The sequence below is a fragment of the Eleutherodactylus coqui genome, chromosome 4, assembly GCF_035609145.1.
Source record: "Eleutherodactylus coqui strain aEleCoq1 chromosome 4, aEleCoq1.hap1, whole genome shotgun sequence".
In the NCBI taxonomy this organism is placed as follows: domain Eukaryota; kingdom Metazoa; phylum Chordata; class Amphibia; order Anura; family Eleutherodactylidae; genus Eleutherodactylus; species Eleutherodactylus coqui.
The window spans coordinates 209,619,157-209,643,098 of record NC_089840.1 but is presented as its reverse complement, the minus strand read 5'-3'; the positions used below and the strand labels follow the sequence as shown (position 1 = coordinate 209,643,098).

Below are 23,942 nucleotides of genomic sequence, written 5' to 3'. Positions count from 1 at the left end.
TTACAAAGTCTGTAAAAAACAAAAAAAAAACATAAAAAATAAGCAGATGCACATGTGTTTTTTGCATTGAGCTTTCCTTCTCATGCATTTAAAAAGCCTCATGCTTGGTTTGCAGGCTCTCCTACATTGACATTTCTGGCTCAGTTAGTTCCCAGCACTGATCAGCTCTCATTAACCCGTTCCCATTCCAGGAGGTACATTTACGTCCTGGATCATCAGGGTATGTATGAAACAGAGCAGGTGTCAGCTGTTTATTACAGCTGACACCCGTGGCTATTAACCCTTTAAAGGCTGCTGTGAATTCTAACAGTGGCATTTAAATTCCCCCGAACGATGTGCCGTCCCTCCGCACACACGCTTGAGATCGCAGGAAATCGCACAGGTCTCATCGCAGCCGAGGGCCTTCTGAAAGGCCCCAGGGCTGCGGTAACAGACTGCCTATCAAGCCGTCCCCGTGGGGTGGCTTGATAGACTGCCTGTCAAATCACAGTATGACGTAATGCTATAGGTGGTCTGTCCCATGGGTGCTGTCATGGATGTAAGGTAAAGCTCCTTCTCGACGGTAAATCTGGCAATCCTAATAAATCCCCAGACCAACGTCCCATCTCCTAAAATCTAGTAACACAATCTACACTATATCTTTTAAGAAGAATGGCATCCGGGCTTCTACTGAACTCCTCATACAAAAGAGTTCCATAGTTTCATTGCTCTTACAAGTAAAACCATTTGACGGCTCTCGTGCAAGGCTATATCTGTAGATATTGGATCAGCCATAATCATCTACTTTCCACACTGAATACCAAGTTTAAAAATCTGTATTGCTATTGCAGTCCACTCATTCCCTTTATTACTTTGGTCACCCTCCTCTCAAATCAGCCAAGACTTTCTTATACATCTGCCCAAAATTGTACGCAATATTTCAAAGATCACAAAACTTTTCACTAATGGCCAGTTATGCAGTCAAATTTATGTATAACAAGCCTATGCTGTGTACACGTGGAATGGAGCCTTGTGCAAATGTCACAGAAAGGATATGAGGTTTTCACTCCGTAGATAACAGATTAGCTTCTCCAGGGAATCAAAGCGACACAGGGTAGGAACACAGCCTATCATTATGAGCTTGTGCTTGGCTCGTGTGAGGGCCACATTGAGTCTCCTCCAGTCCTTCAGAAGATCTCCCAGCTGCTCAGAGAAAAGGTTTATTAAATATAGAACGTATTTCAAAATACACAAAGATTTCCTCACGGCCCAGGATATCATTTACAGCTTACTGCATTTTTAAACTGAAGGCGAGGCGGGGCAGGGGCGGTGGGGAAGGGGGGAGAACTACATTGCTTCATATAGCTAACTCTTTGACCATGAAAACTATAGTTTGACTTTGCAATTATCTGACACTCTTCGTTTATGGTATATCTCCTCTTTATACACTGAATATGCTTTATGAATATCTATACAGCAAGTGTTTATTTCTGTATAGTTCCTGTGTGTTCAGCAGCAGCTATGGAATACCGGCATGCGCTCTCCCAGTATGTCAGCATCAGTCTCAGGGGGAGCAGCACACCAATACTGTTAGTAGAAGATCCTAGCGTATTATGAATATTGTAGCATGAACATGTATTCAGGCACAGCAGTGATATTCTAATGTTGAGATCCTGCTGTTAGTGTGAAATACACACAGAAGCACATTTAAAAAGGGGTTATCTGGGACATTTTGGGGACTTTATTGTTAGACTATCCAGCGCAATCTGCTTCCATCACTGTCCGTACTGACAGCGGTGCTGGGAGTGATGGTCCTGAGTGACAGACCCTCCACCCTTTCACGCAGGATAGAATTCCACCGCAGAATGCAGCCAAATCTGCAGGTCTAACTGGATTTTGATGGGGAATTGCAGGCAGATTTTAAGCCATTTTCAATTCTATATCGAAATCTGTAGGTAGACTGGATTTTGGGGCGTAATTTAATGTGGCATGGCATCGTGCGGTCTATCCTGTCTTGTTTGAAAGGTCCCTGAAAGTTGCTCATAATTTTATAGGTAAATACTACACATTAAAATGATATGCAGAAAAATTGAAACTTACCTTCCCATTAATATTGCTTCTGACAAATGACAAAATGATAATGCTTTTGTCTCTTCCCTGGTATTTGTCCACAGTGTTAATCTCCACAGCGCTGGATGACAAGTTAGTAAAATAACTACAGATCACTTTTAATTGCTGACGATATGGAGCGATGATCCCAATGTCTGAGGGCTTGCACCCAGCCTGATATTGGGGAGAAAAATAGCATAAAAAGACATCAAGGCATTTGGCTGACATTCGTATTAAGGCTAGTTTTACAGCATACCTATGCAGCAATATTATAGCAAATAGCTGCATTCACAATACTGCTCCTTGTCACTGGAAACAGTCAGCAGGCTTGTTTCCAGACACATCTTAAAACCTTTGGTCAGCTTCTACAATATAGGAATAATTACCTGTTCCAACACATCAAGTTACAGTACAGTGTCTGTTGTACTAATGACACTTTCCAGAATAGAAATGAGCAGAGCAAGCTGTGCAGACACTGAGCCTGCAGAATTGTGAATGCAGCCTTAGAATAAAATATTTAACATGTACAGATCCAAAGTTATTTTAAGTAATAGGTATTTAGCAACTTTATATAGATTTATAGGATATATAAAAATTAAATTGTGATCAAGTTAAGCTTCACAAAAAGCCAAACTAACCTTTAGGAGCAGAGATGTTAGTAGGAACACAAGCTTTGCTTCAATCCGGTTACTGATACCACATTTTTCTTCTGTTTCCAAAGCAGGGATCTAGTAAGTACATTGGAGGTTTTATTATTACTATAATGTTCATAAATGCACCACATCTTTTTTTATGTAAATATCTGTCCAAAAAAAAGAAGAAAGCAGCAGAATACATAGAAAGAGACTGCAAGGGTGCAAACCTCAGGACCCAGACTCAATTTCCTGCTTTGATGCAAATGAAAGTGAAAACAGGAGCATTGGAGGGGAAAGAACGACCATCCCTAAGGTTCATATGTGCAGCATTAAGTTAGGTTCTTTGATGCAGTTTTATGCGGGAACTCTGAGACCTCCTGGTGGTTTCAAAGGTCCCCGCATGACTGGGGCAGAGGTTGTGCACGCAAAACACAGCTCTATTCATTTACACAGCAGCACCAGAGATTGCCGAGTGTTGGAACTTGGCAACCTTAAACGCTCCCATTGATATGAATGGAGCAGTGGTGCACAAGGCCTCTGCTCCAATCATGCGGGGAAACTTTCGGTGGATAGGGAATAACTTTATAACTTAGTACAACCCCTTTAAATTCACACACAGTTATAAGTTTTAGGACTCCATTACACGGAGAGAATACAACCCATTCAAAATCACATTTACGTATTGTGCGTGCGCATTTCGAACTTGCAAAAAAACAGCAGCATGCTCTGCTTTTCTGTGCATTTGGGCACCAAGTGTCCCCATAGAAGTCAATGGCGATTAAGCAAAAGCTTGCGCACAATATGCAAGGAGGTGCGTGATAGGCTGTGTAACTACACTGGAAAAATAACACATCTGGAACTAACTAGCCATTTTAAGCAGTTTGTCTTGTTTGACACGTGTAAATGAACATGTCCTGTGGGCAGAACTAATACGTTGATGCATGCACAAAAAAGCGTTTGTTTTGCAAAAACGCAGTACTGGGGCACGGGCAAATGTGCATACACCAGTGTGATGGAGCCCTTAAAGTAATTTTTCGACAAAACCTACCTTTTCTGTATTTAGAAAGCAGACTGGGTTGCTCGGTTCTAGAACATCTTTCACCCATACACTTTCTATAGACCCCTTGAATTCCAACTCCAGCTGTAGTGACTTGAAGTGAGGTAGCTGGACAATGGCAGAAGACACTCGCTCAGAGGCACATTCTAGTCGCCCTTCATACACCAATTTATTGCTTAGAGCCATTATCTTGCTAAAGAAGGCAAATAAGAACAGTTAATACAACCCAGATGCAGCAGTTTATATACAAGATGAACAGTATCACAAATCCCTTACCTATTCATACGATACTGCACAGTGAGCTGGACAACAGCATCCTGGTTCCTCTCCAGTCTCTTGAACAGACTCTCACTCATTCCCAATTCCCTGCATAAAAAATAGGAAAAACAATTAAAAAATGAGGGTATGACGGTTTTGTGGTTAAAGAGGACATGTCTGAGAAATTATTTATATATATTATGATGTTTATCAAACTTGGCAGTTGTCCTCAAATTGACAACTGGGTGTTACAATTCATTTATTTATATATATATATATATATATATATATATATATATATAATGAATTGTAACACCCAGTTGTCAATTTGAGGACAACTGCCAAGTTTGATAATCATAATTAATAGTTCATAGCGCCAGCCTAGCATGGGAGAACTATCAGACGCCAGATTAATGAAATAATACAGAGTGGTACAAAAGTCACCACACACATGTATTTTGGCAGGTAACTAGGACGGTTGCCATTGAAGTTGAGCATGGACATTAGCTGTGCCTCCTGTGAGATGGTAAAGGATCCCATGTAGCACTGTCACAGTGCGACAGCCGTGAGTTCAGACTGGCCCAGGCCATGTGATCCCCTATGCTCATTGTAATTTTGGCGCTAGATGCCAACACTTCTATCTGGCATCATGGACTCATTGGCCATCTGGAATACCCCCTCCCAGCCCATCAATCAGCTGTAGCTTGTGTATATTTATTCCAGGTTCTCCTCACAAAATGGTGCTTGCTCCTTATCGGGTTACATCAATATTAGCAAAAAGTCCATCTGATAATGTAAAGCAATTACCTGGCTTCTGCACTTTGAACAAGTGGTGGGAGTTGTTGGTGGTCTCCTACTAACACAAATCTGTCTGCAAAAAACAAGGGACCAAGGCAAATTGCCTGACTTATTTGAGATGCTTCATCTACAATGCAGAAGTCAAACCTCCTCCTGGTGAAGATTGGATGATTAACGCCCATGCACGTGGTCGCAACTACAGGCTGGTAAGAAAAATTGCAGAATTTAATCACAGAACATACAATACATTCATCTACAACTCTGAAAGCCATCTATGCTTCTTAAAAACAGGATCAACCTAAGAGTTGCACAACTTCTAGCCATTTTGCCGCAGGAAGCAAGCAGCCCCATACATTGCATAGTGTCCTGATTTAGTACTACATGCTGAGTTCCATTCACTTTAATGGGACTCAGCCTGCAGAGTACCAGCCCAGATCATTATGAAATGTATGGAGGCATCCGCTTCCTGCTACAAAACATCTAGAAGTGAGATAATCTCTTTAATACATTGCTTAATCAAAAATGGCAATGTGACTTTCATATTATTGGCAAATTGGTGCCATTACACAGAAACAGTACAACTGGAACACTACAAGTTGTGAGAATTTAAAGACCATGAATAAGGCTTTATGTATATACAACATTAAAGGGGCTTTCCAGGTCATTGAGAAAAATTCTGCAGGCTTAAAAATTGTGTTCTATTAAGACAGACAGACAGACAGACAGACAGACAGACAGACAGACAGACAGACAGACACACAGACAGACAGACAGACAGACACACAGACAGACACACAGACAGACACACAGACAGACACACAGACAGACACACAGACAGACAGACAGACAGACAGACAGACAGACAGACAGACAGACAGACAGACAGACAGACAGACAGACAGACAGACAGACAGACAGACAGACAGACAGACAGACAGACAGACACTTTTTTAAAATTCGTTTTATTTTAAAAGAAAAGGCATTGTAGAATACAGAATAAAGAAAACTTTGTTAGGTGTATCATTATTCATACATACATGTACCGTTATAATTAAATCAATGTAATTTTGTTACTGTATTCCTTTTTTTTTTCCAAACCGGTTCTGCTCTGATTTATTTCGATTTTGATAGAACTAAAGTGCAGGTCTGCTGACACTTGTCGGGGGGGGGGGGGTGCAAGTCGGGCCTCGAGGCTCATTCCATATGTAAGGTAGAGTGGGAGTCAATCCACATCCCCCATATTTTCCTAAATTTGGCCGGGCATCCTCGGTTTTGGTAGATGATCTTCTCGTAGGAGGTTACGGTGTTTACCATTTGGGTCCAGTGTAGGATTGAGGGAGTTTCAACAGTACACACACACTTATTCTGGCGGGCTGTCACATATCGTTCATTGTGCACGTGAGCACTCAGCAAGTTACAGGCTTCAGCTTCCATAGAAGAATCACCGCTGAAGCCAGTGACTGGCTGAGAGATCACGTGCACAGTGAACAGCATGTGATTGCCCACCACATCTTCCAGGGTTCAAGCAGCGTGCATCAGGTTAGCAGCGCTGGACTGTGAGCTGCCAGAATAGAGGAGTATTCATTTTTTATTTATTTCACATGATTTTAAGCCTGCAGAATTTTCTTTTACAGCCCTGAAAAACCCTTTTAAACTATTCCAACATTATTCTCACAGATGTGGAAGTGGTGGTGAAAGAGATAAGCAGTCAAACATTAGATGTATAAATGTCTGAACCTGGCGATTTTGACAGAACCAGCTGATGTATGATTGTGTATGATGGAGGCGAGCCACCACCAGGGAAATCTGGCAGGAACTTAAAAAGGTACCTTTACACAAAAAGACTATCAGCCGAATAATCGCTTGAAAAAGCGAATTCGAACAATACTCATTCAGTGCAAAACCACCAACAGTAAGTCACTAGTTTTGTTTCCAATTGCCAACAAAGCAGTCACTGGTTTACCAAAAGTCATCTGGTATAAAGTCAGTTGTTTGTATTTAAATGAATCTGCATGGAAATCCCCTCTATATCTTGGCAAACAACTAATGAATAGGGATGAGTGAGTATACTCGCTAAGGCACTACTCGCTCGAGTAATGTGCCTTAGCCGAGTATCTCCCCGCTCGTCCCGAAAGATTCGGGTGCCGCCGCGGGGCGGGGAGCTGCGGGGGAGAGCAGGGAGGAACGCAGGGGAGATCTCTCTCTCTCCCGCCCGCTCTCCCCTGCAACTCACGTGTCAGCTGCGGCGGCTCCCGAATCTTTAGGGATGAGCAGGGAGATACTCGGCTAAGGCACATTACTCGAGCGAGTAGTGCCTTAGCGAGTATACTCGCTCATCCCTACTAATGAACAATGGCCGCTCTGGGTTAAAGGAAACAACTGACGTTCGTACGCTTCAACAAGCAAGAATAGTTGCTCCATGTAAAGGTACCTTGACTTCCCTCACCACATTCAGAGCACATGTATGGCTGACAGAGTGCGTGCCATATCCCGAGAGTCAGTTTAGAATAACGCCCAACTAAAGGAAGGCGCTAGTTATTGGCGATCACCACATCCCCAACGCACCTGACTGTTGTAAAGCTCCTCTAAAGCACCCAGTGACTTTATGGACTTTGTTTTGCAGATTTCTTCCTCACCAAATTTATGAACCTCCGGGTGTATTTTCTGTGTTCTACCCAAGCGCAAAAATCCAACTTTAAATTTTTTAAGTTTTAAGAGAATGTTATCTACTGCAGAGTGAGTATAACTGGTCAGCAACACACTGAAGCCACAGGCATAGAGAATTCGGACCTAAAATAGAATGCAACAGATATTAAAGGCACGGCTCCAATATTCCATTAAAAAAAAGTTAGAGAACATGCATCTAATACAATTTATCTATATGAGCAAGATAGGTCAGAAAGAAGAATATACATTATTTAGCATGTGTGTTTTTATAGATTGGGATGATAATGGTTTATCTTCCAAAGAGCTACTATGTTGTGTTATGACAGGTCATTATTGTTACAAACTTACCAAAGTGCAGATGGTGGTGGTCTTCCCCGTTCCAGGCATGCCGACAATTAGTGTATAATCCTTAGATAGGAGAACATGCTTCATGGCTTGCTTCTGCGGCTTATTAAGGCCTAGAAGAAAATATATTCAAAATGGACTGCAACTTTAAAGCCAAGAAACCATTTTCACTGCAACATCAGGAGATATGGAGACCTAGATCGATATATAATTTTTTTTCCCTTCACATACAAAAGTGACATTCGTCTACGGTAGAACATTCAATGTACTACAGATTGTAAGCAATAAGTATTATAGAGCAACACTATCAGCATGCCTTTGCAGGACCCTACTCTGGCAGCGGCTCACGAGTACTTGGGGCTGACAAAATGTTCACACTTCACCCTTGACAGTTTATGATCATTTATCTCCAAAATGTAAAATAGAAAACAGTAGTTGAACACATGTGCATGAGGAGAAAATATTTTGGCAAATTATAGGGCGAATAGTTCATTTTTTCTAACCCCTAAGGGGAATAAAAAAAAAAAATCTAAAATCAGCCATATACAGTACATGGATGCAAAAAACATCATGTACTCAAGGGTTCAGGCACCTGAGACAGTCAGGCACACAAGGGAAGGCATTTACGGTATTTTAACACTTCTGCCGGACTCTTTTCCCTAGTAGCTGGGGTTTTTATACTAGTTACAGTTATAGGAGAAAAAAAATACAATTAAAAGTCTAAAATTTAAGTCTTGTCACCAAGAATACAAAAAAAATGAAATGCAAAGTTTATAGCTATTTGACAAGGATGTACACTATTAGTCAGTCCCTAAAGGCCCTTTTATTCGTAACGAGTGTCAGGCAAATGAAGCCAGACACTCGTCCTCATGTATGCTCGCTCCCATGCTGTTACACAGGAGCGAGCATCACTGGATTGCTCACAGCCCAGCCGGCAGGGAGTCGGTGCAGCTGGAGCACAGTTCTCTCCCCACTCTTCCCCCTCCATTTACTGTAAACAGCAGCGGTTCACTACGGGACGGCCGCTATTTACACTGAACGATGGTTGTTCGGATTTTCAGTATGCTTAAGGCCGCCTGCAGACAGCCTGGTCGGATCCCGCTGCAAGAATTCTCGCGGCGGGATGCGGACCTGTGCCCCTGCAGAGGCCTGCGGCTCACCCGCTCCTGGCGTCTCGTCTCCTCTGCTATGTGCCGCTGCGCAGAGCGGAGCTGGCTAGTTACTACTGACATTTCTGTGCGGGCCTCTGCGAGACCCGCACAGAACTAGAACATGACGCGATTTGTTTTTTCGCGCGTGTTTTGACGCAGACAAATCGCGTCTGTGTGCATAGGATTGCATTATCTAATGCAATCCTATGCAAGCAGGCACGGTCGGAAATTCTGCAGGAAATCCCGCCATGGAATTTCTGCCCGTCTGCAGGGGGCCTATAACTGAACAACTGGATGATTCTCATCCATTCAATATCTGCATGCTTTTACACGGGACATTATCGTTCAAAACCCCACGGGAGCGCAAGAGCCTGAACAACCAGAAGAGAATCGTCCCATGTAAAAGGGCGTTTAGACAGAATGGAATGACAGTGTGTATTCAAATGGGGAACTTTGAATCCCTGTTCTCCCGATCACAGTCCTAGTGTTCAGACCTCCCCATGAACATACATTTACCACCCATCATATGGAGAAGTGATAAATGTTGTCCGTGCAGCAACTCCTTTATTATAAATCAAGCAGACTCACATCTGACACAACATACGTACCTTTCAGTATGTTCGCCACAGTGTCCTTTGCATCATGAGGTAGAACACTGCTTAAATGTTGAATAAAGCTCGGCTTTTTAAAATCGATAACTAAATCTCTGAGCTTCTCACTGAAGAGCGGACAATTTAAAAGGTGGAGATAAATAGTTTGCATTATTATATAAAAAGAGCAAAGATACTATTACTGCAAGACAGAACAGAAAAATAGAACAATTCCATTACAGCACTTCATAAAAGACATAAAAAAAACCCAAAACACTCCATTGGTGCGGTCCTTGTTCATCCAAATATCATCGCTTACTTACTATATGATATGTAGGTTACACAAAGGCACTTAGATAATTAGTGGTCTTGTTTATTAATAATCATCATTGAAGCGACCCTCCATGCTCCCCCTTACTAAAGCTCCTTCTCCATATATTTATGGCCGTTATCCAATTATCTTTTTCTGGTGGTTCAGTAATCTGTACTTTGTAATTATTTTGCCCTTGTTATTATAGACTTCCTGCTGAGCCTGCAATAGACATGTCTTACACAAAACAGCCAAATGAGAGGTGGCAAAACTGCAGGAAAAGGAGGAAAGTAACAGCTTTAACCAATGATGACAGGGGAGTGTCTCAGACTACTCCCCATCGACAAACTGTAGTCACAAATCGCAGGTCTACCCTAATGGAGATTAGCTAAAAAAGCAACTTAACAGCAAGAACTGAGGAAGATGAATTGGAGAACATCTCCTATAGGTACGGACATAATATTTGAGGTCATGACTAGACTGCTACTTTAAAGTATTTTATAAGGAAGCCACCTACACACCACATTTCTTCTCTTTTTGAGGAGGGTTATACCCACTCTGTTTCTATGCTGTTCCATGCAAGTAACCCATGACAACTAAATAAAGACTATTTAGGTACTTTTGAATATGGCTAATGTCCATTTCTAGTATGTAGCATCTTTAGATCATCAGGACATGTCAGAAGTTATCAACTGTGGGGCTCATCAAATGACTAAAAAGCAGCAACAGACCTTGAGGGAGAATTTTCCATCAGCTTGGACAGGCTGCCCAGGTGGGATTGCATGCCACTACCTCCTTCCTCATGATCCAGTCTAAATATGGTACCTTGAGGTATCTTGGCTAGACTTCTGTAAAAAAAAAAAAAAAAAACACACACACAACATTTCAGGTTTTTGGGGTTTGCTTGCTTACTGTATGTAACATTTAACATATTAGACCTCATCTATAAGAAACGTCAACGTACCTGTCCAAAATACAGGTTATGTCATTTTTGTTCACCTCTTTGATGTAACCAGTTGAGAGTGCAAGAAATTTTTTTTCCTCTCCGCTAACTACAACCCTGTCTCCTGTCATCAGGTTTGTAGCAGGAATATCACCGCTGCGGCGCTGAAAACAATGAAGGTGTTGTCCATCAGACACACACTGCACACTTCCTATACGAATGAGGTTTCCAACACACTGTCCATCTTCTTCCCTGATAGCAAACACAACACAAATGAATGGTCATTCAAAGTAGGATCTACTTTGAACAGTTTCCTGACCTTGGCTCAAAAACCTACACATATGAATCCAACCATCATGCACCATTCCCAAGTGCAACCCTTGCTGTATGCATGCTTTTCAGGGCTTGTTCAGTCTGACAAATCAAATAACACTCATCTGAAAGAATATATCTTTTACAGCCATTACCTTTCTTCTGATGAAAGCGTCCAGATATTTTTTCGTCCAGTTTTGGATTCTTTTGATGATGCTTCTAAAGAGCACATGAGACACCAAAGATTGAAGTACTGCAGATGGGAAACTTTCAGATGTGCCGTCTCTTTCTCAATGACAGACAGCATGTCAGCGGGAATGTAAGGGCTTCCATTTTCCTGTTCTACAGACCTAGAATTAAAAAAAAATTATAAATTCAAATAAATATATATATATAGCACGCTAATGAAAAGGTCTGTTGCCCATAGCAACCAATCGCAACTTAACATTCATTCCTCATAGCACTCTTGAAAAATGAAAGCTGCTCTGTGATTGGCTGCTATAGGCAAAGTGTTTTTAGACAGCTTTTTTTTGTTTTAATCTACACCATAGTATGCAAGTCACAACATACTACCTTACTCATGGTTCAATTCAAAATTTGGGCACTTTTTTTTTTTATTTTTAATTTTTCAAAAAAGCAAAGCGTAGGATTTTTTTTGTCAAGTACAAAGCACTGATTTTCCAGTCTTTGCAAGAAGTACAGCGTGTGGAAAATGTAGTTTCACCATCGCAATGTATTATTATAGCGTGGGCTGAAGAGCTGTGCTCAAGCTGCAACAACTGGATCACATACCGCCAATGCCAGTCGCTTAAATGCCAACTAAGATGCTGTGGTCAATAGTAATCGTAGCACGTTAATGGTTTTACAAGGGGTAGGAATTCCCTCCTTAACCCTTGCCAATCCAATTTCCCTGCCACCCACACACACTGCAGGTTTTATTTATTTTGGGTCGGAAAGCGTGTTGTAGATTCCTTGGAATTACTCAACAGACATACACAAAAATTAATTGTCATGATGATTTTATTAACATGTTTTAGAAAATTAAAAAAGGTGTGTTATGAGTGTTTCACATTAGGAAGATTATTTGTAATAGTCCTGCAAATATGTATATAAATATTTATATAAGACTATTTATATCTATTTTTCTAATGATAGACCGATATCCCTGTAAGACAGTGTCCTACAGAGGCATCCTATACCTGCATACAACGTGTATAGCCCATTTCTAACAGTATTGTAGCACAATGCTGTCCTGTACACGGATATAAATATGCAGAACAGCATCCGACATCAGAGCACTGTCCTGCATATTGTTAAAAAGGTGTGTCAGAACCGCAGCCAACATTGGAGAGGTGTAAGGAAATCTTAAGGTCAGACGCAGTCTGACACTGGAGTGGAAAGGGTTAAGTCCACAGACATCCTTGTGATTAATGCTTTTTGATGGGTTGTCAAAGCAGTCATGGCCTAAAAAGCCCCCAGGTCAGTTATGTAAATGAGCTCATTAGAGCCAAAAACTGACATACAATAATAAACTGCAAAAACAGTATTTCAGTATGGTGCAGAGGCTCTGTGCTGACAGAGAAAGTCAGGTGACTGCTGCAGCCAATCAGAGGTTGGGAGAAGAGAGCAGAGTATTGTTTCTTTGTCATTTTAGTGCATAGCCAACTGTTTAAAGATTCATGTTGTAAACCTGTAATTCCAGTCTTATAGTATTCAGTCATTAATAAAAGAGTCAACTAAATACCTGCTGTAAAGAGCACAGTTCCGAAGTTGAGAGCAGAATTTGCAAGCTTGTTTGTCGGCAATTAGCGATGGGAGAGAAGCAAGTTTAATTTCTTTGGTTCCATTGTCAGACTTCTGCACCACATTGGTTAAATAGAATGACAATTCGTTTCTTATTTTCAGCAATTCTTAAGGGGGGAAAAAAAATATTTCAATTTTATTAAAGAGGACCTGCCATGCCCTCATGTCAGCGGGGCCTGCTGCATAGCTTTGAAATTAGAACTACACTGCATCTTAGAGACAGTCACAAAATAAACTTAAATAATTCTGGTACAAGATTGACTTGTATCCAGAATTTAAGGAATATATGCATTTAAAGCGCATCTCTTCTTATTCACATATAAAACCTTTAGAATAATCATCTAGAGTGTATACAAAAAAGTTAAAATAAAACTTTTTTTTTTTTACAGTCCTCCATGTCATTTATTAGCTTCATTCACTTCATTCACATTCTAGTCATTTAAAAGTAAAAAAAAAACAAAACAAAAAAAAAAACACGATCTGAGCAATTTCGAATGATCATCATCACTGGTGCTAGACTAGCCAGGGCTAGCATTTAAAAAGCTGCCAGGTCTGCAGTGTTTTTTTTGTTGTTGAGTGTCACAAGTTAAATGATAAAGGTTATAGGGCGGAATACCATTTTTATATGGCTGTATAAAGGGAATGTGACTGAAGTTGAGTAAAGCTTACAAACAGAAAAAAAAAAAACAGATACTAAAAATTAGACTTAGCATTTTTAGTATCTGTTAGCAATTGCCCAAATCAGTTATCAAAATCTGAAAGCATCTCATCTAAACCCACGTCGGTACATCCCCTTAATAAATCTTATATCTAACATATAACAAACCTCTCTTATCCAGACGATTTGCTGGCACAGTGTACATATTTCCAGTCTTCAGATATAATAGCAAGCCCGCTTCAGGATCTTCTCTTCTTTCCTGACTTAGCAGAGTATACAAAATAACCTGGAAGACCAATACAAAGAATGTCAGCCCCAGCAGCACAGAGGAAAATAAAGATACGTTTCACTAAATATGACAATATTAGTTTACTGAACGGACAAAGAAAATAAAAACAAATCCATTACCAGTTTACTTGGAAGCAAACTTGTATGAGCCCTAGAATATAATTGGGGGAAGGGGAGATGAAAAAAATAAAATAAATAAACAAAAAAAACCAAAACCTATAAGCCATTATGCTAGACATGCAAATGACGCTTACTTATAATCAGTCACAATATACTGCATGTATTTGGTCACAAACTAATGACCATAGTACCAAATTTGCTGCTTTCACTTAAGTCGGTGATTAGTTTTTCCCCTCTGTATCAACTGAAAAAAAAAAAAAAAATGGTCCTCAAATCTGTGCATTCTATTTGCTAGTTTGACAATAGCTTTAGGCCTGAGCGGCCCAGCACTTGTGTACTATGCTGTGCGATAATGCAATTACAGAAGAAAGGGCACTTTTTGCAATAAATGAATCCCACATTCTCTGCCAATGTCCCACAACCATTGCGATCACATCGCATGCAATTTATACCCCTGGTGTCCAAGTCTTACAAGTGACAGACTGGACTGCCTGAGAATTCATCTTTTTGTTACGGTGTGGGAGACGATGCTCCAGAAAGTAGTAGAAAGTGGCAGGACTGATTGAATAGGCTTTCCCTACTTGGTAGGGGGGCAGTACATTGAGGATGGCTGTGGTGACTGGGGGAGTGGAACCACGTTTCAAGCGTCCATAGTTTTGACGTCCCACACCCCATTCATTTATATAAGGCAAATGCATGTGCATTTTAAAGGGGTTTTGTCAGCAACACAAAAAAGTTTTCCAGTCGCTGAGCCCACCATAAAATAGAAAAAAGTTGATTACTTGCCTCTCCTCGCCAAACCCCCTCCCATCCCCATGGACGCAGCTGAGCAGCTCCCATGACCCGCCTTCTGGGTGTACAGCCTGGCGAAAGTCAGGTTACCACTGTGGCCAGTCAGAGGCATTAGGTTTATCATCTAAACTTCTGGCATCATGGCGCCCAGGATGTGAGCACTGATGCCGGGAGTTCGGGCCTCCAATTGACCACAGCAGTCACCTGACTTCTACTTGATGATGGACCTGGAAGTCGGGGCTACGAGAGCCGTTTAGCCTGCAGGGAAAACATTTTGTATTAGTGACAAAACCCCTTTAAGTCTATTCCATCTTAAATAAGCTGTTCTTTTCAATTCCATAGATGCCAGGAAATCTTAAACCTTGTATCTTATGATTTATATGCCTTCCGATGAACCAATCAACTGCTCTTTCTAATCAATTGTCCTCCTTTCTGTGCTTTGTATTGTCTTATCTGCTAACAAAGTAATTGTCTCCAGATGAACTGGCATCTCTCCCAGCTGATGTATCTGATAGTTTTACTGGATTCTTCAAGGTTTCACTTCTCCACTTTGCGAGTTCTAGATAAGCATTCTCTATAAGTATGACTTTACAATAAACGTCAGAGCATCCTATATAGTCACCTCGTGTCTGTGAATTTTTTGCTTTCCAGATAGCTAAAGCATAGATCTCCAAGGAGGATCCCCTTGTCAGATAGTGGCTGTATAACTACTCTGATAGTATTTAGAGGTCCCACCCAGATCTCTAGTATTACCCATCGTCTGGCTGAGCTGTGGTCCACATGCTCTCAGAACAGAGCACAGGAAAAGCACGCAGTGACTCTAGTCTATCTCTTCTCCCCCTTGGAGAGACTTGGGCAGAAACGGCAATCTTGAGGAAAAAAGAAAAACATGGGGGCCTCCTGACAGTAAGAATTTTCAATTCTTTATGCGCTTTATGCATCTACAGGCGTATGAGCGCTTCTTGAATATACTGCACCTAGTCTGTGTGGCCACCCATGGGTCATCTAGAGCAGTGGTTCTCAATGTGGGCATTATTGGCCCCTGGGGGGAGTTGGACCATAAAAGGGGATGGTAGAGGGGCATTCTGTGTTTGCTTTGTTGAATTTTTCTTCATCTAGTAAGCACATTTTTCTAAAAATTAGTAGCAATAGCTCGTTTTTCGTTGGTAATCCGTCCAAAAACAGTCGGTGAAATCCGAGACCGACAAAAACCGGGGCCAATCATTTCCATATGAATCACTTACATGTAATGGGATTTGTGCGCCACCTGCGCGCCTCTATCATATAATGTATGACTTTAACTCCATTAGTCCACTACCGAGCAATCACACTTAACACTGGATAACCTACAGCACAACCTAACCCGCTGTATTCCGTAATGCCGCCGATTGGCTGGAACCGATTCAAAATCTCACTTGCGTGGGTTGCTGGGAATCGTAATCTTAGTGGACGCCAAGTGTTTTTTCAGAACACGGATATAAACTACAACTACCAATCCACACGCGTTTTTTACCGCAGCGCTTTTTTACTTTTTGTCGTGTATTTGGTGCGGTTTTGGCTGCGTCCATAGAGGTCTATGGACAAAAAAGCGCTGCGGAAAAGACCAAAGAATGAACATGCTGCATCTTTTAAAACCGCGACGCAGTTGCATTTCCGCACTGCGGCTGTGCGGAAAAAAATCCGTCCTGTGAGAACAGCTTTTTGGCAAATCTCATTTGTGCTGCATTGCACTGCAAACGCAGCGGTTTTGCCGCAGTGCGGATATGCAACGGCAATCCGCGGCAAAATCACGGCAAATCCGCCCTGTGTGACCCCAGCCTAAAAGTCATTATATAAACAGAGCGACATAAGCAGTGCATTCTTGAAGCATACTTTATAAAAAATGGCTAAGAAGATGATACATTTTTCACTGAGGGTTGGTACAAGTACGATACCAAATTATAATTTTTTTTATGTTTCTACCTCTGCACATTTATTTTAATTTTTTCTTCTACATCACTGCATTCACAGTCCCATAACTTTTTTATTTAACCACGGACAGAGCTCTAGGATGGCTTGCTATTTACATGACGAGCTGTAGTTTTTGTGATCACTTGTGGTTTTTGGGAGGCAAAACGAATGTATTATAGGACTTCTGTACTGCAATACCTTATTGCTTACAATTGCCATCATAGGCAATGTCAAGACGGGACAGCAGTATCTGGCATCCTGTTGCCATGACAACCCATCGGCCATCCGCAAATACGTCACACAGGGAATGCGCTCCCTCTGCGAATCCTTTACATGTCGGGATGTACATAGATCGTGGCACGTAGAGGGTTAACAGCAGGAAATCGCTGTTCTTATCCATCCCCACTTTTGCAGCGGGAGGCAGTCTATCACCAACAGCCGGCTCTCGCTGAGGAATGGTGTGGGCTCAGCTTCCAATCTTATGCCATCCACAGGACGCAAATTTATGTCCTGTCGCGTTAATGCTGCAGGATGCAAATTTACCTCCAGGCTGTGGGATACTTAAGGGTTAAAAGGGCAGCAGATAAACCCTGATCAAATGGTAAGCCCCACCTTGTTCAAGCACGAGAAGGAAAAATCTAGAAAACACTTTCTCTATCCAATGATAATGACTACATGGGATAAAACTAGTCAAAATAGATCTATTGGAAGACACCATTACTGCAATATTTGGACTAATTAATATGACATCAATGTCACAAACCAGCACACTATGGTTCCATAACTACCTCCTCGCATCTCAGGAAGGTCTCAGGTGGGTCGGCCCACATGTCATTATATAGGTACAAAAGGAGGTATCCAAATAATAGTATCAACAAGTAAAGCAGAATAGATGAAAGAAGAATGAAGCAAAGCACATGCATCTGATTATTTTCATTCTTTTCCTGGCTGAACGCCGCAAACTAGTTAAAAGGGGATTGGAGGATGTTTTTCAGGAATTGTACACATTAGTTCAGGTATTGTTGACACCATTAGTTTTATTTGTTGCTCATTAAATGTACACGAAAACTAGATACAAGTTCTGTTTTTAATAGGGATAGATGAGTGAATGAGGCCCACCTGATGCCAACACATGTCCAACCAGAAGCAACAGACTGATGCCAAACGTGTCTCAAGAAGCAACCAAAGACAGTCCAAGAATGCGTCTATTACGACAAGCCTATAAGACAGTAGTCTTCCCCAGTGAATGGTTATTAGCCCTAACCTGACCCTCCGGAGGACAAATCAGGGCTCCAGACTAAAAAAAAAAAAAAAAAGTTACCTGGAAGCCAATGTTTTCCAAGATGATAAATAAAGAAAAATCTTAATAGATATAATCAGCAGGGCTGTTGAGTCAGTAAGCCAAACTTCTGATTCCTCCCCATAGGACTTATGTTTGCTCCCAACTAAAAGCAAAAGGAGTCATATATGAAACGGATTTGGCACAGATTTGCTGAAGATTTTATACGTGTGAACATATCCTGATGCTACTCCGTTCTCTCCTTATTCCCCCATAGGAATAGTACCTCCACTAAATAAGGGCCCTTTTTGTGACCCCTTTTAGTAATAATGCTGCTGTGGCAATCATTAGTAAAATAGGGCCCCCATTAGTACAATGGCAACCTCCACCTCCCCCCAGTAGCCCGTTAGTAAGATTGTGCCTTGGCTCCCCCTCCTCACCGAACCTCCAGTGGCGCAACAAAGTTTTAAGATTTCTCACTCAGACAGTAGTCCAGAGCCTGTCAGGATTTCCTGACAGCACCGCCGCCATCCGACTCCTCCCAGTCTCCTGCATGTACTATACGCTAGTACAGGAGAGGGGAAGGATTTTCTCTGCGCACACAACTGACCAGCATCTGGAACCTCTGACAGGTTCTGTATATTGTCTGAAAGTGAGACATTGGCGGGTGAATGAGCAGGTAATGGATGCAGAGGCTGTAAACTCCTTGCCAACTGTAAATTATAGGTCACATTGGCGACAATTTTGGTTAACATCTGGATCCCTGTAAATGTAGCTGGGATGACTATATGGTCAACCAAAGATTGCTGCATTTATGAGATTTAAGGAAATGAAGGGTAAATGAAAATGTGGATGTGCCTTTAAAGGGGTTGTCCCGCGCCGAAACGGGTTTTTTTTTTTTCAATAGCCCCCCCCGTTCGGCGCGAGACAAACCCGATGCAGGGATAAAAAAAAAAAAAAACGGGTAGTACTTACCCGAATCCCCGCGCTCCGGTGACTTCTTACTTACCTTGTGAAGATGGCCGCCGGGATCTTCACCCTCGGTGGACCGCAGGTCTTCTGTGCGTTCCATTGCCGATTCCAGCCTCCTGATTGGCTGGAATCGGCACACGTGACGGGGCAGAGCTACGAGCAGCTCTCCAGCACGAGCGGCCCCATTCAGAAGACAGAAGACAGGACTGCGCAAGCGCGTCTAATCGGGAGATTAGACGCTGAAAATTAGACGGCACCATGGAGACGAGGACGCTAGCAACGGAACAGGTAAGTGAATAACTTCTGTATGGCTCATAATTAATGCACAATGTACATTACAAAGTGCATTAATATGGCCATACAGAAGTGTATAACCCCACTTTGTTTCGCAGGACAACCCCTTTAAGGCTGGTGTCACACAGGCATAAGCGCATTTATATTGCTTATTTGTGCAATAGGCTTTGTGTATTTGTGCGCATTTTACTGTACATGCAATTCACGCACATTTGCACGCAAAAACAAAATTTATATATATATATATATATATATATATATATATATATAAAAGCAAGCATGCTCTCTTTTATTGAAGCGGACAATTAAAGTTAAATTAGCTCAATGTGTTATTTTCATGTGCATTTGCAATAGAGCACAGAAAAATTGAGCGGACTGCAAAAAATGTACACATTAAGCCTATTTTGTGTGAACAGAGCCACTGAAATCAATGGGTTCTACTCACTGTGTATCGTGTGTGCAAACACAACCGTGTGACATAAGGCCTATGTGTATGCCTTTTAAAAAAAAAAAAAAAGGGAAACTGCTTCTTTCAATTCTATAAATGCTTGGAAATAAACCTTCTATGTTATGATTTATATGACATTGAATTCAGTAGGAGTTGCGGCTGCAATCTCTATCTGGACCTATACGTTATGGTCTGCACTGACAGCGGCCCCGGGAATCAGCTGATTGGCAAGGATCCCAAGCAGCGAATCCCTGTCGATCCTCAGTAAAAGGAAAGAAAAAAAGTGTTTGAATTCCCGGAATACCCCTTTAACTGAGAGAATACAGAAGATGTGAAAACTGCTTCTGTTTGTGGTCTCCGTTCTCACATACACGGCTCTCGGTTGGTGCCATCACATAAAACTGGAAAAACCCCTCTAAACATTAATGTTTGCTGAACTCCTGATAACCATGTATGGTACAGTGGTGGCAGATCCATCATTTCATGCAGAGCTCACCTGACTCCTGTGCTCTATGGAGTTTGACTCTTTACCAGTTTTAAGCTCTAGTGGCATAATTTTAACACCTTTTGATTTCTGGTGTATTTTTACTTTGGTCGTTACATCAATTTTCCCTTTTAGGCCAAATCTAGGAGACCAAACATTTTCTTCAATGTCCAGAAATTCAGAGACCTGAAGAGCTCTTTTGTCTGTAATGTTTCCAGCAGATCTAGTGAAGAAAAACAAGCAGAACGTAAAAAACACCAAAATATCATTCATTCTGTTACCCAGACATCCATGCATTTACGAAGCAGGCCCAGAAGTAGTCCAATATAAATCCCATAATCCAGAAAATCCATTCACCTCGCATCATGATGGTTAGATATCAATCATCATTATCTATGACTCTGCAGGCGAAGGCAGGTTCTCCTGCCAACAGCTGACTAATGTTGTGATCACACAGAGTGACTACGTCTCTAACATTTTACGGTGTGCATGAAGAATATAAACAAGTCTGGCTTTGCAAATGTATTTTCTTTTAAAAGATCCTGAGTTACAGGTTGCATTAAAGGCCAGAGCTGCATTCACAGTCCTCAGAGCTGAAATCTTGTAGTATTCCTTGTTGGTCCAACGTCTACACAAACCCAGTGGACAATCTGCATTCTGACAAATGGGGGTTTTACATCAAAACTAACTGACCTATTGTATTATAGAAGCTCAGTACAGTAGTTAGAAGTGTGTCTGTCCATTCTCGCCAGCAGCAATCAACACAGGAGTGTAATCCAGGCTGTCCAATACAAGATAAGTAATGTATTTACAAAGCTATACATTTCAAATAAATGATAAAATATCTGTTGGTTTTATTAAGAAATTAATTCCAATGAGCTGAAGCTCTGTTCACCTAAAGCATCTGGAGTCTCCATCCGTGTTTGTCACTGCATGCATGAATGATTGACGATGAGCTGAACAATCATCGTTCAGTATAAATAGCAGCTGTTCAGTATTGAACAGCCGCTAAGTTAAGTCAATGGAGAGGGGACGGGGAGAGAAAGGAGTAAAATCTCCTGCAGCCGCCCAGCAACAGCACAGAAGAGTATATGTAGGGACGAGCGTCGGGCATTGTTTGCCCGACATTTGTCCCGTCTAAATGAACCCTTAGTCATTGTCTGGATCTAAAATGCAATGGATTTGTCACATCATCTTGGATTATGCTATAAACAAAACCATGACGCAAGTGTGAACAGAGCTGAACGATTGGTTGCGAAATACATTCCAAATGGGCTTACAGGCCAAGTGTCCAATTAGTTAGGGTCGCGGGTGTCATGTAGTCACTTGTCCATTTTTGAAACGATGGAAGATATTCCTCAATTTCTTGCAAGACATCAGCTTGATTTAACTTCAACTGATACCTAGTTGTGGGAGAACACAGTTGTGGGAGAACACAGGAGTTAAAAAAAAAAAATTCACAATAATGAAGAAAAAACAAAACAAAAAACACATTTGTTTTGAAATATCTGTATTTTTCTGACCACTAGATGCATTCTTCAGAAATAAGGCCACTCTCACACAGGCGCTTGAAAAAAAAAAAAAAAAAACGCTGCGGGGTTTTTTTTTTGTTTTTTTTTTAATGCAGCGTTTACTGCTTTTTCAGCTGCGTTTGCATGCCTTTTCTGACAGCATTTGACTGTTTTCAGCCCAGTTATAAAACGCAGCCAAACAAGCTGATAATGCCAGAACTGAAAAAACGCAGTCAAAAACTCTGCTGAAAATGCGGGAAAAACATTCTAACGAGTTTTCAGCGGCGCTGAAACCGTACCCCATTGTAATGGGCAAAGCATGGCTTTTTAAAAAAACAGAAATATATAAAAATAGAACAGACAGCACTTGGAAAATGCAACGTTTTAACGCTTGTCTGAGAAGCCCCATTGAAATCAATGGTAGTGATTGACAGCGATTTAGCGCTGTGAAAAAAAATGCAGCGCTAAAATGCAGGAAAAAAAAAAGGCAAAACCGCCTGTGTGAGATTGGTTTAAGTCTTGCTAACGTCTCTGCACCTTATAGATTCAATTGTCTTCTCCTTCCCTGCCAATTCCATATCCAGTCAAGTGCAAAGCAGCGATAACACGACTCTCCCCCCTTCAGCACCCGAGCCTTCGCTTTCACTTGGATTAACCCTTGAGGAACTGATCCTAGCCTGTACCCTGGCTGCAGGTACTGACTAAACGTTTCTCTACATCATTTTATTCCTGTTTCCTCACTCAGTCTGCTAAATTGTGTTTCCATCCGCCAGCACATAGGTAATCAGCAACAGTGAGATGAGGCTGAACGTAGAGAGCATTTAAGTAATAGGAGGAAGCCATGCTGTTTATGTGCAGGTATTAAGCTGAAGCATTACCGAGGAGGGGTTAGCACTGGGAGAGCATGTGCAAGTGAACAGAGGACATCACTTCTATGTTAGGAATGCAGCTGTCCAGTTTCACAGTGAACTCCCAGTGTGCAGAGATGGCACGAGTGAACCTACAAGCGTGCAGGAAGATATATACCAGCATGTGCTCCTCCAGCACCATTGAAGGTTGAAAACAAGCATTTATTAGAACATTTCATGAAACCATAGAATTGCCATCCAAATAAAAAATCCATGTAAAGACTGCATCAGTGCTGGAGAACTACACAGGGCTCAGACAGGCGTATGCTTGTTGTACTAGAGATACTCAGGTGTAACATGCATCGGACACATATACTGTTTGACCTGCACGGATCATGCACATTGCATTATCAATTCTCACCCATGAAAACGGATAAAACCACACAAACCACCAGTCCGCTAATAGGATATAACGGGTCAACGTGCTGTTTGGGGTATACACGGACCAAAAGTACTGAACAAGTCCTTACTCCTGTTAAGAAAGGTAGATGTGAAGAGCCAGTGATACCGGCTGTCTTCACCTCAAAAAAGGGCAGCACACATTAAATCTCCCAGAAGGCAGTCTGTTGTCTATCCTCAGTACAATGCTTCAATTAAAGGAGCAGTGTAATATCTCCCTTCTGTTGTGCCCCTTCTATTTCCTTTTTTATTGCAGATTATAACAGTAATAAGATAAGTAAAGAGATTAGATTAGCGCTCCAATATAAGGTGGAGGAAATGGCACAGTAGGGAAATCCAATTGGACTCACCCCAGACGTATCGGACCCTGTGAAAGGTCACGGTGCGTCTAATGATCCTGGAAAGCAATAATTAACCACGGTGGAAGCTGTGATGTCGTCAAGGAGTCCTGATCACTGATCAAAAAGACATCCCAATGGGGGAGAGCATCGCAGAGTGACTCTAGGTAGAATGTATACCAGAGGCAGCAAAGGCAGTAGGCAATAGGTTAGAAAAAAAAAAACCCGTGCTCCAGTAACCGGATAGGTGAAATGAGAAGGCAAAGGGAACTTACTTAGCAGGGGTGTCAGTGGAAATGACACCCCTGGATATCCTGGTCGGCTCGTAGAAATAAAATCTTGTCCAAATTGCGACGAGAAAAGATCATTTATTCACAAGGTGCAACGCGTTTTGGCTGAAACATCAGCCTTTATGATGCAGGCTGTTCTTACAGTGGACACCAGGCGGCAGCAGTTCTGACGAGCAGCGCCACTCGTCGGTACTGTTAACACTTTAAATACCGCTCTGACAGCGGTATTTAAAGTGTTAACAGTTACGGCGAGC

At 41.6% G+C, this 23,942-nt stretch overlaps 1 protein-coding gene across 2 annotated transcripts in view; it reads right to left on the bottom strand.

The window, feature by feature from the left end:
- Nucleotides 1-352: 352 nt before the first annotated feature.
- Nucleotides 353-23,942, bottom strand: part of DNA2 (DNA replication helicase/nuclease 2) — a 31,137-nt gene continuing 7,547 nt past the window's right edge. For both annotated transcript variants that reach the window (XM_066600674.1, XM_066600675.1), the window contains 16 exons: nucleotides 21,523-21,645; nucleotides 20,255-20,465; nucleotides 13,784-13,901; nucleotides 12,899-13,064; nucleotides 11,310-11,504; nucleotides 10,864-11,094; nucleotides 10,631-10,747; nucleotides 9,608-9,717; nucleotides 7,852-7,961; nucleotides 7,402-7,626; nucleotides 4,846-5,039; nucleotides 4,057-4,146; nucleotides 3,772-3,973; nucleotides 2,727-2,816; nucleotides 2,080-2,262; nucleotides 353-1,182 (listed from right to left, as the gene is read on the bottom strand). In XM_066600674.1, the coding sequence (XP_066456771.1) occupies nucleotides 1,021-1,182; nucleotides 2,080-2,262; nucleotides 2,727-2,816; nucleotides 3,772-3,973; nucleotides 4,057-4,146; nucleotides 4,846-5,039; nucleotides 7,402-7,626; nucleotides 7,852-7,961; nucleotides 9,608-9,717; nucleotides 10,631-10,747; nucleotides 10,864-11,094; nucleotides 11,310-11,504; nucleotides 12,899-13,064; nucleotides 13,784-13,901; nucleotides 20,255-20,465; nucleotides 21,523-21,645 (2,527 nt within the window). In that variant the 3' untranslated portion in view covers nucleotides 353-1,020. The remainder of the gene's footprint in view (nucleotides 1,183-2,079; nucleotides 2,263-2,726; nucleotides 2,817-3,771; nucleotides 3,974-4,056; nucleotides 4,147-4,845; nucleotides 5,040-7,401; nucleotides 7,627-7,851; nucleotides 7,962-9,607; nucleotides 9,718-10,630; nucleotides 10,748-10,863; nucleotides 11,095-11,309; nucleotides 11,505-12,898; nucleotides 13,065-13,783; nucleotides 13,902-20,254; nucleotides 20,466-21,522; nucleotides 21,646-23,942) is intronic.